This window comes from Diospyros lotus, chromosome 9 (assembly GCF_014633365.1).
Source record: "Diospyros lotus cultivar Yz01 chromosome 9, ASM1463336v1, whole genome shotgun sequence".
Classification (NCBI taxonomy): domain Eukaryota; kingdom Viridiplantae; phylum Streptophyta; class Magnoliopsida; order Ericales; family Ebenaceae; genus Diospyros; species Diospyros lotus.
This window is the reverse complement of record NC_068346.1, coordinates 34764897-34779233: the sequence shown is the minus strand read 5'-3', so window position 1 is coordinate 34779233 and position 14337 is coordinate 34764897. Positions and strand designations below refer to the sequence as shown.

At 38.5% G+C, this 14337-nt stretch overlaps 2 protein-coding genes and 1 long non-coding RNA gene across 3 annotated transcripts in view; 1 reads left to right on the top strand and 2 right to left on the bottom strand.

Moving 5' to 3' along the window:
• LOC127810323 (probable receptor-like protein kinase At2g42960) overlaps window positions 1–7638 on the top strand; it is a 31911-nt gene extending 24273 nt beyond the window's left edge. Inside the window, exon 8 of the mRNA XM_052349740.1 lies at window positions 7135–7638. Coding sequence (XP_052205700.1) covers window positions 7135–7233 — 99 coding nt within the window. The 3' untranslated portion in view covers window positions 7234–7638. The remainder of the gene's footprint in view (window positions 1–7134) is intronic.
• Window positions 1468–2134, bottom strand: LOC127810324 (uncharacterized). Its single transcript, XR_008025405.1, has 2 exons — window positions 2002–2134; window positions 1468–1921 (listed from the first exon to the last, which is right to left on the bottom strand). It is a non-coding gene; the product is annotated as an uncharacterized LOC127810324 (long non-coding RNA).
• A 1882-nt stretch (window positions 7639–9520) lies between the features above and the next one.
• On the bottom strand, window positions 9521–13068 carry LOC127809921 (S-adenosylmethionine synthase 2-like). The gene is made up of 2 exons (XM_052349097.1): window positions 12925–13068; window positions 9521–11067 (listed from the first exon to the last, which is right to left on the bottom strand). The coding sequence occupies exon 2, from the start codon at window positions 11056–11058 to the stop codon at window positions 9874–9876; it is 1185 nt and encodes a 394-aa protein (XP_052205057.1). The 5' UTR covers window positions 11059–11067; window positions 12925–13068; the 3' UTR covers window positions 9521–9873.
• Between the last annotated feature and the right edge of the window lie 1269 nt (window positions 13069–14337).

Genomic DNA, 14337 nt, shown 5'->3' with positions numbered 1-14337 from the left:
TTTGGTAGGCAAAGATATGTCATCTACATTCATTATCCTACTCAATCTCATGGGATTTGGGAGGATTCTGTTATAGAGAACAAGCCAACAAGAGAAGGGGGTGGCAGGGACAATGGAGAGGGGCGTCGACGGCAGGGCTAGGCTGAGAAGGGGGTGGTGGGTCACGGGGGAGGGAGGGGCGTCGACGGCGAGGCTAAGCCGAGAGGGGAGGGGGCGATGATGGGGCTGGGCCAAGATGGGGTTCTGGCGAACGGCGGAGGTGGGAGGCAAGGGGTCGCGGGGAGAGAGGGGGAAAGAGGGAGGGTGGCATAAGGATAATGCTACACGGCCAATGTGGCCAACAATGTTGTAGACAGTGTGGGATACTTGCGAGATTTAAACTAAATTCTCGGGAGAAATTGAAGGCTAATTCTTGCCCAATTATTTTGAGTCCCCGCTCAAACTGGGAGACCCACAAATTTGCCTCTCTCTCTCTCTCGGACCTATTTGCCTCTCTCTTTCTCGGACCTCCCTCTCCTTCTCGCTCTCGACCTCGACCTCCCACTCTGTCTCTTCACTGCAATCTGTCGACCTCGCCCTTTCTCTGTCGGACCTCACCCTCTCCTTCTCCCCCTCGACCTCAACCTCGACCTCCCTCTCTTTCTGTCGAGCTCGGCCTCCCCATCTCTTTGTCTCTTCGCCTTTGTCGCCGTGTCTCCAGCAACCGTCGGATTCGTCTCTCCTCCGCCGCCACGTCGCCTTCTCCAGCAAATCTCCGACGTCCCCAACACTACTAGCCTCTCTCTGCCTCTTGTTGGTCTGGATCTGACGGTAAATCTTTGGCGTCCCTAACACCGCTAGCCTCTCTCTTCCTCTCGCTGGTCTGGATCTGACGTCTCCAGCATCCGATCCCCCTATCTCTCAGTCTCTCTCTCCCTCTCGACCTTCGGCATGCGAAGCCTTGGTGTCTCTCCACCACGTGAAGCCTCCAGGTCCTCCGTAAGTTTAGCATAAATACATATAAGTTTAATTGAAAATGTTTATGATGCACATTAATTAATTTGGCTCAGCGAATAGATTTAGTAATTTTAATTTATGATGCACATACATTTGTCTCAGTGATTAGAAAGCCTATGTTTATCCAACTAGTGGACAGAATGGTGGATTTGGTGTCACATTTTGTGGTTGTGTATGATACCAATTTATTTTGCTAGAAATCATAGTAAATTAATAATTACTATTACCAATTAGCTTTATACTTTTGTTTTCTTTGTTTTGTAAAATAGAATTGATTATCTACAAGAAAATATAGATAATAAATTATATTCACGGCAACAACTCACAACAAATTCAAGAACAAAAAATGTATTCACATAATCAAACCAAACGGTCAACGGCGGGGGGGGGGGGGGTAATGGAATTTATGTGGGTTTAGTATTAAATAAACAGTAATCTTTACAGTAAACATGTATGCCTCAACTATCTATGCACTGCAAGTGTTCCTAAACAGTAAACAGTAATGCCTTATTACTGTGAGAACAAACAATTTACAAAATGTATTTCACCATCTATTCACTGCAAGTAAGCAATTAAAAAAATTTATATGTGAGAACAAACAATTTCTTCTCCCGATTAAACAGTAAGAGTTCCGTAGGGGAGGGTTAACAGAATATATTTCACCATCTGTTCACTGCAAGTGTTCCTAAACAGTGAGGTTTTCATATTCGATGATGCTCTTATTTACCTCATCTCCATTAATGCCTCAACCAACGGAATCTCAATTAAAAAAATGCAAGAATCTCACATTGTAATACAATTTATATATATTTTGTGTCGATAGAGAGAGATAGAGAGCGTGCACCTTGCAGATGAAGATGAAGATGAGAGATCTATCCGAAAATAGGGCGTCTTAGCTTGGTTTTTAGGGACACAGAGAACCCTACTGCAGGCCGTTTGGGCACACAATCAGAGAGAGAGAGAATGCGGATGAAGATGAGACAGAGACAGAGAGTGATAGTGGACCTTGCAGATGCCGGCGGGAACGAGGGAGATCCGTCTCATGCGCGTCCACCGATATGATTTTTGCATCTATCGTCACTGATCTAATTTCTGCATCCACCGTTAAGCCTTTTTTTGATTTTTGCGTCCTCTATCTCAAGCACCGATCTGAGGATGAAGATGAAGGCCTAGGGAGAGAGAGAGAGTGAGACAAAGAGTGGATTTTGGGCGCACAGTAAAACCCTAACCTGAGATGAAGTCGAGTCTGACTTTATGATATTTCAGGGGTATACTTGTAATTGTCTCAAGGGATATAAATGTAATTTTATCCCACATTGTCAACAACATTGTCGGCCACATTGGTCGTGTAGCATTATCCGGGACGTAAATGTTGAGAGAAGAAAATAAAAATAAAAAAAATAAAATTTTTTCTGTAAGAGTCCCTGTAAGAGTCCCGAGACATCTAGCATTATTCATTGTTGACAGGAGTCGATGGGGAATTCTTGCGGATAGAATTTAATCAGGTGTGGCTTTATAATTGCAGCTCTATTCTCATAAGAAAATACATTCTAGTTTTCTCATTTTCATTGGTTGGTTCTTTTCTTGGATAAAGGAAAAAAAAATTGCTAGAAGCAGCTGTAAAAACCCAACTAGTCTTGCTTTGGTAAATAAAGGGATGTAAGGTTATGTTCTTTGACTTGAATGGAGGGTTTCTGTGAGCTGCATCCCTTCTAATACATAGCACATCCCTACCCCTTGGGAGGTGGGACCACTTCCTCAATACACAGGACATGTCATAAATGCAGTGAGTGATTGGATTGGACTGGGGAAGACTGAAACTTCTGTTTTTTGGGCTATTACTGAGCCCCTCATGAACCCAGTGACGACATGTGCAAGCATGGGCTTATGGGCATGGTGATAGCGCCTAACAAACTTGTGCAAATTTAGTTTGTAGCAGCTGTGCCCCATGCTCTCAGTTGATGCTATTTTATAAATTTATTTCTAAGTATTTTCTTAGTTGATGCTATTCTATAGGAGCTGGGACTGCGTGCTGTGCATATCATTTTTAGTAAAAATGCTTTACTTTCTTTTCAGCCACGTGAATCCACTTTGGTGTGTTTGCAACTAACATTCCTTAAATTGTTTGTGTAGCTTTCCTGCACTATCCTGTGAATTTGCATCTGTTGATGTGAGTGATGTCCTGGGAATAGTAAGTTCACTGACCCATTACTGTTTTTCTAATTAAGGAACAATATATTTAGATTATTAAACATGTTCAACTGATTGATTTTAGGAATTGGTCATTTTTCTTATTTAATCTACAAGAATTATTATATTTAAATCACAATATAGATGTTTGTTTAAATTTTAGTATTATTATTATTATTTCCTTTAGTAGGCTGGAGGTCTAGAGTTCATATAGCCAAACCCGTCTAGTGGGATTAAGACTTATGATTGCTGCTGTTGTTATTTTATTCCTTTAGCAGCAAATAAAAAATTTGTGACATTCTTCTATTGTTTATTTCTCTTATAAACCTGCTTTTAATGACAATATATTCACACTGGAAATTCAGTTGTACAATGTTTTCATATCCCTAAAAGTTTCTTTGATTGTACACCATTTAATAAAAATCAAGACAACTAGGTAGTTCTCTCCTAACCAAAAAGAAGTAGTTTGAGAGAACACAACACAATCAAAAACTGCACGGTGGCAACATGACAGTGTGTTCGTGAGAGAAAAGGCAGAAACGAAACAGGAGAATTGCAGCAATAACAGAGAGGAAGAAAAGACATAGGAGATAGATAGGGGGGAGAAGCTGCACAAATTAAAGAAAAATATGCAGCAGAGCAGAAGGCAGAGAAGTGAATGGCAAGGAAGAGGGCATTCTGGCACAGGGGCAGCATTGAGATACAAGAACAAAGAAGAAAGAGGATGAAGTAGGGAAGAATATGTAGATAGAGAGACCCTACTGTCACGATCCTAGGGTTTGAGTAGGAATTTGGAAGAAATCGTGGGGGAATTAGATTGAAAGAGGGAGATAACGACAATAATTGGGAGAGAATTATAGACAGAACAGAGATAGAGAGAGAATCAAAGGGAAACGACAAAGATCAGAAAATTGAGAGAGAAACAAGAAGTTCAATTATCATTCAAAAGCATGACTACTTCCCTAGGTAAAGGTACAAAATAGCACTTATGGAACTTCATTTCTTTTGTTAAATATTCCACTGTAAGCTTTTTTCTTCTTTTTTGTTTTATCTAATTTCTTTGCATTTGATACTGCTGTTGTTTCAGCATTCACGGTTCCACAGCATTGAACATAAACCATATAATGAATGCAGGTTAATTAATCTGGTTGATTGGCTGAAAATGATGGTTGGAAGCAGGCGCTCTGAGGAAGTGGTGGACCCTAATATTGAAATCAGGCCATCCACAAGAGCCCTTAAACGAGCTCTTCTGACTGCTTTGAGATGTGTTGACCCAAATTCTGACAAAAGGCCCAAGATGAGCCAATTAGTTGTTCGTATGCTTGAATCAGAGGAATATCCAATACCAAGAGAGGTTTGTTCCTGAATTATGTTTGAATTTTTCAAAAAAGAAAATGACTGCCTGTACAATTTTACTCAAATCATTTTGACTTTCTGTGCTTGCTTTTTTGAATAAAAAAAATATCTGCCTGCTAAATTTCACTCGAATTACTTAAGAAACTTTCTTTGTTCAAAAATATCTTGTTTGGTACATTTCATTCACATTACCGTGCCTCTTTTCTCCATTTAACCCTTTGTCTTATCTGGTAAAATTCTTCTACCTGTTTGGTCTTTCATGTGAATGTTACTGCATCCCCACAACACCTTAAGAACTCATTCAAATTCTTCCATCCTGCCATATGCTTACATCCATTTCTGTGCTTCTCCATGCATCTCTTTACATTGACTGGAACAATTTAAATTTTTTAAGTTGAGTATCTTTCGACTGTGTCAGAGTAGCCTTTTGGATGGATTGATTTTGACTTGTGCATGAATTGGGCCTCATCATCAGTAATGAGATATAATAAGGAGATTCAGTAATGAGTATTAAGAAAGAGATTATGCCAACTTCAAGGGCGTATATGTATACGTCTTAGGACTTAAAATATGTGGCTGTGCCAGCACATGCTTTTCATTTTGTCCATTTTTTTTAATGGCATCCCTCAATTTCGTGTTTGTTACCCTTTTCCTCGATTATATGTTTGCTTCTCTAAAGAATGCAACTCAGACTTGATTGTTCTGTTCTGTTTATTTCTCTGTCTCCTGGTCATTTTAATGGCGCTGCAGGAGACACGAATTCGTGCTTTAGTTCTTCTACCTTGTTCCATTGTACTTGAAGTGTACTTTTGTGTACAATCCAGAAAGATTGCTACAGTTGGAGAATCTACATATGATGTTTACAGATCTAGAAAACACCTATGATAGGGTCTCTAGAGAAGTATTATGGAGGGTTTTAGAGAAGAAAGGAGTTCGAATAGCCTATATGCAAGCCCTTAAGGACATGTATCACGGTGCAAAAACAAAGGTCAGGACATGCGGAGGGGATACTGAACTATTTAAAATTACAATAGGACTGAATCAAGGTCTGCACTAAGTCCATACTTATTTGCTTTAGTAATAAATGAACTCACTAAAGATATTCAGACAGAGGTGCCATGGTATATGCTATTTGCAGACGACATAGTGTTGGTGGATGAAACAAAATGAGTGAATACTAAGCTTGAGTTGTGGAGAAACAAATTAGAATCTAAGGGATTTAAATTAAGTAGAAAGAAAACAGAATATGTGGAATGTAAATTTAGTAAAAATGTAAGAATGGAGGATGTTATAATAAAATTGGAAGACCAAATCTTGACCATTTTCGATATTTGGGATCAGTGATTCAAAAAGATGGAGAAATTCATGAGGATGACACACATAGAATTAGGGCAGGTTGGCTAAAATAAATAAATGCATCGGGGGTGTTATGTGATGGTAAAATTCCATTAAAACTGAAAGAAAAATTTTATAGGATAGCTATAAGATCAGTCTTGTTGTATGGTTCAGAATGTTGGGCAGTCAAATACCAGCATGAGCAAAAGACGAGCGTAGCGGAGATAATGATGTTAAAATAGATGTGCGACCATACAAGAAAAGATAAAATTAAAAATGAAGTTATTCATAATAAAGTAGGAGTAGTGCCAATCGAGAAGAATATGAGAGAGACTAGGCTAAAATAGTTTGGTCATGTGAGAAGGAGATCAAGAGACGCTCATGTGAGGAGAGTTGATGAAATGGAACAATTAGTCAAAAAAAGAGGTAGAGGCAGATCCAAGAAGATTTTGAGAGAGACATTAAAGTTTGATATAAAGTGTATAGATCTAAATGAAGATATGACAAAAGACATAAATACATGAAAGTCTAGAATTCATGTAGCCGACCCCACAGTGTGATAAATGCTGGATATGTTGTTGTTGTTTACACTTTCCAAGTTGCTTTTTGGAGGTGAAGAGATTGCTTAATGAGTTGAATCTCACAAGAGTTCTATGCAAGAACTGACTTCCTTACTATAATGAGTTGGTTTTTGCTAGTGAAACGCACGCACAGATTACATTAATTTGTTCTAGAAACATGTTTCTACAGTTATAATGCCCTCATATTATTATGATTTAGAATCCTTTTTTCATCTCTGGTTCTTACCTGTGAATTCGAACCCAGCAAACACTTACTGGTTTTCTTTTCCTAGTTGTGTATACAAATTGAAGTCTCCCTGTCTTTCTGTGAATAAACTATTTTTGTATCCAGGGGCGGATCTAGGGGGGCAGGCACGGGCTGCAGCTCATGCCCGCTCCAGCCCTCCTCCAAATCTGTCATGGGATTTGGATCGTTAGAGGCTGAAATAGCTTCTGGATCTGGGGGCCAGCCCTCCCCCAAATCCATCACTGGATCCGCCCCTGGTTGTATCTATATAAAGTCTAATTTAAGAGATAATACAGGAATTATGTAGTTGTTCTTGCATGATGGTCTTTGTTTTTCAAACCTTTTCAAGCTAATTTATCAGTATCCTTCCTTCTGTGCACAACCATGTCCTGATCTTGAGCCTTGTAAGCTTGTGAGCGCATATTAATTGTGTTTACTCCTAAATTTTAGGATCGAAGGCACCGGAGAACTCAAGCAGGTAGCATGGTGATCGAATCCCAGAAGGAGAATTACGACACTGACAAGAGCGAAAATCAAGATACAAGATGAGAGAGTGGACACTACAGAGCAGAGCATAACTGAATCATGTCATTCTTTCAAAGATCTAGGGATCGTATCCTCGAATGGTAATGCCTTACTATTCTTCCAACCTTTCTGAAATGTCTGGTTTTCCATCCTAAGCCGATCTGTAGCAGCTTGTTAAGAAGAGAAAATAAAGGCAAGGGGCTTGCTTGTGTGAAAGGGGGAATAGAAGGAATTCAATTCTTTCTTCTTTATCTGTTGTATTCCATTTGTGTATTTAAAGTAGATGGAGAGATGATTGGTTTTTGTATGGAGGTGTTGATATTTGTGCAAACCAAAACCATTGAGTATGTGTGTACAGGTTCTTTTAGCGGGCGTTTTCAGTGTATGAGAGACTCTCTGCTTTGGAAGATGATTAAACTGTTGCTCATTGTGTGTTGTTGAAGGGTCAACTGATTGTAGTTGATTTTCTGGCTTTTAATGCTGTATAAATTAGGACAACCTGTTGGGAAAATTGATTCCACAAACTACGCCAAAACTATCCAAACAAGGAGTACCAAAGAGGGCTCGAGGCCGAGTCCATTGTTGGCTTGTCCAATCCATTCAAAGTATCGAATTTGACCATTTACCGGCATTATTTTGACTTAAAATGATCTTTTGGTATGCTCATATAAAGGTGCCGTCTCTTAAGAGAAGGTATGACTTTATTATGTATTTATTACATTATTATTGTATTGTTCCGAACATAATAACTGATTTAAACATTAGAGAATTTACTAAGGAACAAGATCTCACTCATTCTCACTCATTTTCTAAGAATTAGTTTAGATAAGTTCGGGCTTGAAGATTGTTACGACTATCTCGAGAGAGCATAACTATAGCATAGATCAGACGATAATTAACCCCAAAATTTCACTTTCTAAAACTAGTAAAAACAAAAAGGGTAAAAAAATAAAAAGAGATGATAACCAAAGAGCACCATCTTTCTGGCTTTCCAAGTTGCTTTTGTTTTATATACAATAAACTAATTTTAACCACCCTCTATTTTGTTCCCCATTGTATTATAAATAATTCACTCTTTATTTTAATTTTATCTCAAAAATTGTATTTGCTTCAACCACACTTCTATTCTCCTCTCTATTTGATTCCCTATTTCATTTCATTTATTTATTAATAAATTTTAATTATATTTATTTTAACTTACTCATAATTTTCACTACTATATTTTTTTTATTTTTTAATAATTTAATAATAAATATTACAATATTAAATTTTAATAATATTTAATATATTTTAAATCAATTTAGTAAGATTTTTTAAATATAATTGTTTAAAAATTTGTTTGAAATAATTTCATAATAATAAATTTAATATTTTAATATGTTAAAATTAAAATTATAATAATATCACAAAATAATCTAGCCATGGAATTATTTTTGAACACTTAATACATAAAATAATCAAATATATGTATACACAAAATTAATAATCAAATGCTCATACACAAAATTAATAATTAAATATACAAATCAATAGTCAAATATAAAAATACATAATATCACTAATTTAATATACAAATAAATAAAAAATTCCCCAAAATCAATAATCATAAACCCAGATCGATTTGTTCCTTTCGTGGTTGTCGTCAAACAAGTTACTCGTTGTCGCTATCGAATCTAGTGGTCATCAGCACACATGATTTGCTACTTATTGTTGTTACATCTGTATATGTTCTGTTGCGTTTGTCAATTGTCTTCTCCAATCGATTTTCTCTTTTAGATGATCTTCAATCTGCTACAATGGTGGATCTCTTCAGGCATTGAGATGACCATTGTGGGGAGAGATAGCAAGAGTGATTTGGCCAAAATCGATAGTCAAATTTGGTGAGAGGATTGGGCTTTACCAAAACTTCAGCAATGACAAACAATGTTGGAAGCCTCCAAATCGACACAACTCACTATCTATTTAGCTTGGCGAGCAATTTGACAATGCATTGGAGACACTCTTATGAAAACCTAATGGCCAAATTGTTTGTGGAGTAACCAATTCAAAGAAAAGTTTTAAATGTGCCATTGACTTAATTAAAATGGTATAATGAATACCCATTGTTTAATATTCTTGGGTTCTATGTTCTATCGTGTCTATTGCTCACTTGGAAATAAAAAATTAATTTGATTACTTTTCCCTCCTTAATCCGCCAAAAGGGAAATGTATAATTTGATTACTTTTCCCTCCTTAATCCGCCAAAAGGGAAATGTATACATAGGCCACTTACTAAAAACAATATCGCAATTATGTGAAAGGCACCTTGACCTTGCTACCCAAAAAAATACAATATATATATAAATCACTAATAATACAATAATGAGGCTGCAGCTGCTGCTGGGCCCCTTCTCACATTTTTGCTATTTTTTTTCTGGCAACACAATATGCTCTTTTCCTAGATTAATACATGCTTCTTCTAGCAATTATGACAGATTCTTTCATCATGTTCTTACAATGAGCAAAAACAGACATGAAAACAAGGGGAATAAAATTGACAAGAAATAGAAAACATTACCAAGCAAAGCTTAAATAGGAATATAATGCCGATTCTTTGGTTAGATGATGATGATGATATATATAGCATATGGCAATAGCAGCAGAGGCAGATTTAATCTTGATGGATTAGGAGGCCTGGGGTTTCTCCCACTTGAGGGGCTTCACCACCTCCCATGTGAAGTCAGGATCGTCTCTTCCAAAGTGACCGTAGGCAGCTGTCTTCAAGAACCTTCCCTTGCCACCCCTCTTCAGATCCAGGTTGATTGAAATCATTCCAGGCCTGAAGTCGAAGCTCTCCTTCACAATTTTCAGGATCTCCTTGTCTGGGATCTTTCCGGTTCCATATGTGTCGACGAACACTGATAGTGGCTCAGGCACGCCAATGGCGTAGGAGACCTGCACAATGCAACGGCGAGCAAGGCCATTGGCAACAATGCTCTTGGCGGCCTGCCTGACGATATAGGCTCCACTTCGGTCCACCTTGGTGGGGTCCTTTCCGGAAAATGCACCACCACCATGGGCTCCCCAACCACCATAGGTGTCGATGATGATTTTGCGTCCAGTAAGGCCTGCATCACCATGCGGCCCACCAATGACGAATCGGCCAGAGGGGTTGAGGTGGAAGATTGTCTTCTCGTCAAGGTACTTCTGTGGGATGACAGGCTTAATCACATACTCCTTGAGGTCAGCAGCAATCTCATCATTAGTAACAGTCTCATCGTGCTGAGTGGAGATGAGAACGGTATGAACCCGAATTGGAACCCTGGCACCATTGTCATTCTGATACTCAACAGTGACTTGAGTTTTGCCATCGGGTCTCAACCAGGGGCAAGTTCCATTCTTGCGCACTTCAGTGAGGCGAGCACCCAGCTTAGTTGCAAGGACGTGGCTGAGGGGCATCAGCTCTGGGGTTTCATCGGTGGCATAGCCAAACATGTGACCCTGGTCACCAGCACCTATCTCCTCAGGGCGCTTGGTGAGATGACCATGGACACCCTGGGCGATATCAGGGCTCTGTTGCTCAATACAGACTAGAACCTTGCAATTATCAGCATCAAGACCCACATCTTCGGAAACAAATCCAATGTTGCGGCAAGTGTCACGCGCAATCTTCTCATAGTCTACATTGGCTTTGGTTGTGATCTCACCGAAGACCATGACCATGTTAGTCTTGGTGCAAGTCTCACAAGCAACCTTGCTGTCTGGATCTAGCTCAAGGCAGGCATCAAGAACCGCATCAGAAATCTGATCACAGAGCTTGTCTGGGTGTCCCTCATTCACAGACTCAGAGGTGAAAAGAAAGGTATCCATTCTCCGAAACTGAAAACGCAAAGCAACCATAAAGTGAATCATTAGAGGAATATTCCTCCGGCACCAAGCAAGTGGAAAAAAAAGAAGGATATGTCAACGAAATGTATCCTGTTGAAGGCCAAGAACAAAGGGATAACCCATATTGATTGATGGGAATAAAGAATTAGTTTCATTTTACCAATGAAAGAATAATTTGCTATATACAAAGATGCTTCAAGAAATTATGAAAATATTGGATAACTGAGAAATCCCAAAACAGGGTGCTAGGCTGTTCAGAACACCCACCCAAAAAAATAAAGAAAAAGAGAAAGATAAAAGATAAAAAGTAAAAAAGCTAAAGTGTGGAACAGATAGTTGGGAAGCTAATATCAGACAGTGGTCGGGGACAACAAGGATAAAGTTAAAGCCTCCAGATAGGTCTCTGAACATCATTCTGCAACGAACCATACAAACATCTGGGAATCCAGAATCGGATAACTTTTAGGTGTATAATTGCAATTTCTTTTACTTCTATACTTATAGGTGGTCCACTGGAATTTTCTTTCTAAAATTACAAACAGGCCGAGTGGAGCAACTATGCAAAAAGGATATTGGCACCCAAGGAAACAAAGATACTCCCAAAATAAGGCAGTGGTCCGGCACAGGATGGAATAAAAAATCTATCAGGAATTCGAATATATGCAAATCATAGCAGAATAAAGAGGAGTTAATGCTAATGAACATGCATGAGTCCATGTTTTTGTGTGGGAAAGGGTCCAGTTTTTTTGGGATCAATTTATGAAAATTCTATGCAGCAAATTCAGATCAGATTGGATCTGTAGGTTGAAAGTCTAATTTTAGATTCTTTACGGTTGGACATTTTTGAAGATAGGCCTCCTATTTGTCGCCAACTGATGAACCATTTAGGGTGGTTTGAGGCAGATCCACTAGAACCCGCCAAGTTGGAAATGCCTAAATGTTTGTGGCATGCTGATATAATCATTAAAAAATGTTCCACTGGCCCCCTTCCCTAACTATAGGCAAGATGTTACGCTTAGGTGGATATCTCCCATATTGCCACTCACGCTTCACGCTTACGGCAGAAAGAAAAGAGAAAGAAGCCCCCGCTATGCAATAGGACACATCCATTTAGGCCTTAAAGGAATGGAAAAAACAAAAACAATTCTTAACACTTGCGCTAGAGTTGCACGTAATAATACGTACTTATTTCAATTCAACCTAAGAAATTATGAAACAAAGTTGAATGATAATCCAACCCCTTCGCTATCAACTCGATCTAAGCCAAATGGGCACTTGAATTACAAGATCTAACCGAATAAAAAAGCTTGTACTGTTTCACCAAATCCTATTTGGACATACACATAATAAGGCCAATAAACAAAAAAGGCAGAAGTTCACGTAAGCTAGATGAAGATGAAGGATTCAAGACTACCATGCCGAAAAATCTAGCCAAATGTGCCAAAAAGTTAGATCCACGGACGTAGATGTTTTTCCAACCGCTTCAAAGAGCTCCAGCATCAAGAAGACGCAAACGAGCTTCCAAAGCCAAAAACAAGTTCACGAAAAAGTAAAACCTCGAAAAACCAGCGGATTCCAGAAGCCAAAACCAGGAAACGAAGATTGAAAAAACACTTGAGCGTATGCAAGAAGTAGTTCAAAGCGCAAAATACTGATCCAGCAAGAAGAAACCAAAAAAACAACCACAAATCGAAACAGAATCACAAGGACTATCCAGATCTGGAAGCTATCTCGGAAGATCTCACTGACGGAACAAAAATCAACACCATTACCGCCAGATCTGATTTCTCTAGAGTATGCGAGTAATGTTTACAAAATCGAAATCACAGAGAGAATCAAACTCTGTACCTGAAAACGATAAACCCCACGGCCACAGCCACAGCCGACGGAGACAGCGCAGAGAAGAGGGAGATATTGCGAGATGATTCGGTTCGGACAACCCCAGTGCTTTGGTAAGCCGCCAGGGGTCCCATATTTATAGAGTTTTTCCGGAGTGACAATATTCTCATAATCTTTACAAATACTAATAGTGATAATTTTAAAATCTCAGTCGTCTCTGTCCACGTTCGTTGTACCTTAACGTTTTTGCTACGGTCTACGCTGCGTATATCCTCGTTAGTCAGTATCTCTCTTTATTTAGTTTTTAAATTAGTAATAAATAGAAATTTTGGGGTGGGACTGAGAGTTTATTTAATATCATCTACTAATATAATTAAAATAACAAAAAAATTAAATAATCACAAAAAAGACATAAAAATACAAGAACAAAATTATGAGTTTGACTCACTTAGATGTTGGAAGTTCGAAAAACTATTAAGCCAAAAAACCTTTTTATAGAATTTATATGAGTGAATTTAATATAAATATTCATGAATTTAAACTTTTGTTTTATCTTAAACAACACCAATATAATTGTTTATACTAAAATAGAGAATCTAAATGTTAAGTGGCATAATTTTTTGATTCGGATAATTTTGAATTTATTAAAATAGTGTTTGTTAATTAAGATAATGTTATGGGCGATCTTCGGGAATCAGCTAACGGGCTGGACCCGGTCCTGCAGGGTGAACTCAAAATACCCAAGGCCCAATAGACCGGCCGGAATTCCTTAGAGGCCCGCCAGACCTAGAGATCGAGGACCACTAATGAAGAGTCTCACGGTAAAAAGTCAGGTCGTTTGAAGACAGCGAACTCACTCGAAACAACATCCCAGTATCACAACATCACGACTTCAGCTTCGCCGAAAGACGCGCCAAAGATTAGAACAGCCAAAAGATCGCGAGATAATCGGAAACGATATACACCTGCCTATTAGGAGTAATTCAAATCCCTGAAAAGAAGGAACCTATCATGATATTCCGAACGATAAGGAAAGCGCCATCAACGGAATGAACTCTTTCCATACTTAGAACTGATTCGAATTGTAAACAACACGACTCTATTTATAAAGGAGGATACGTTACTGTAAAAAAAAGGATGATTGAATTACATACTGTGACTCTGCTAGAATAACCAAAGAACAGTCGTGGACTAGGCACGATTCAGGCCGAACCACGTAAAAATCTTGTGTGCTTCTTGTTTGTTCTTTTGCTTCTGTTCCTTATTCTTTGGCACCCGTTGTCGCATTGTGAGCTCTCGGACTCCAGTTGACGATTTTCGTACATCAACAGATATAGATCGAAAAAGGTAAAATGTGAAAAACATTTCAAACTTTTGTTATTTTCAATGTGTTTGTTAAACTTATATGATAACTATTAAAAA

Excerpts from the sequence above, each read along its gene's own strand:
- LOC127809921 (XM_052349097.1), bottom strand. The coding sequence starts at position 11,058 with ATGGATACCTTTCTTTTCACCTCTGAGTCTGTGAATGAGGGACACCCA.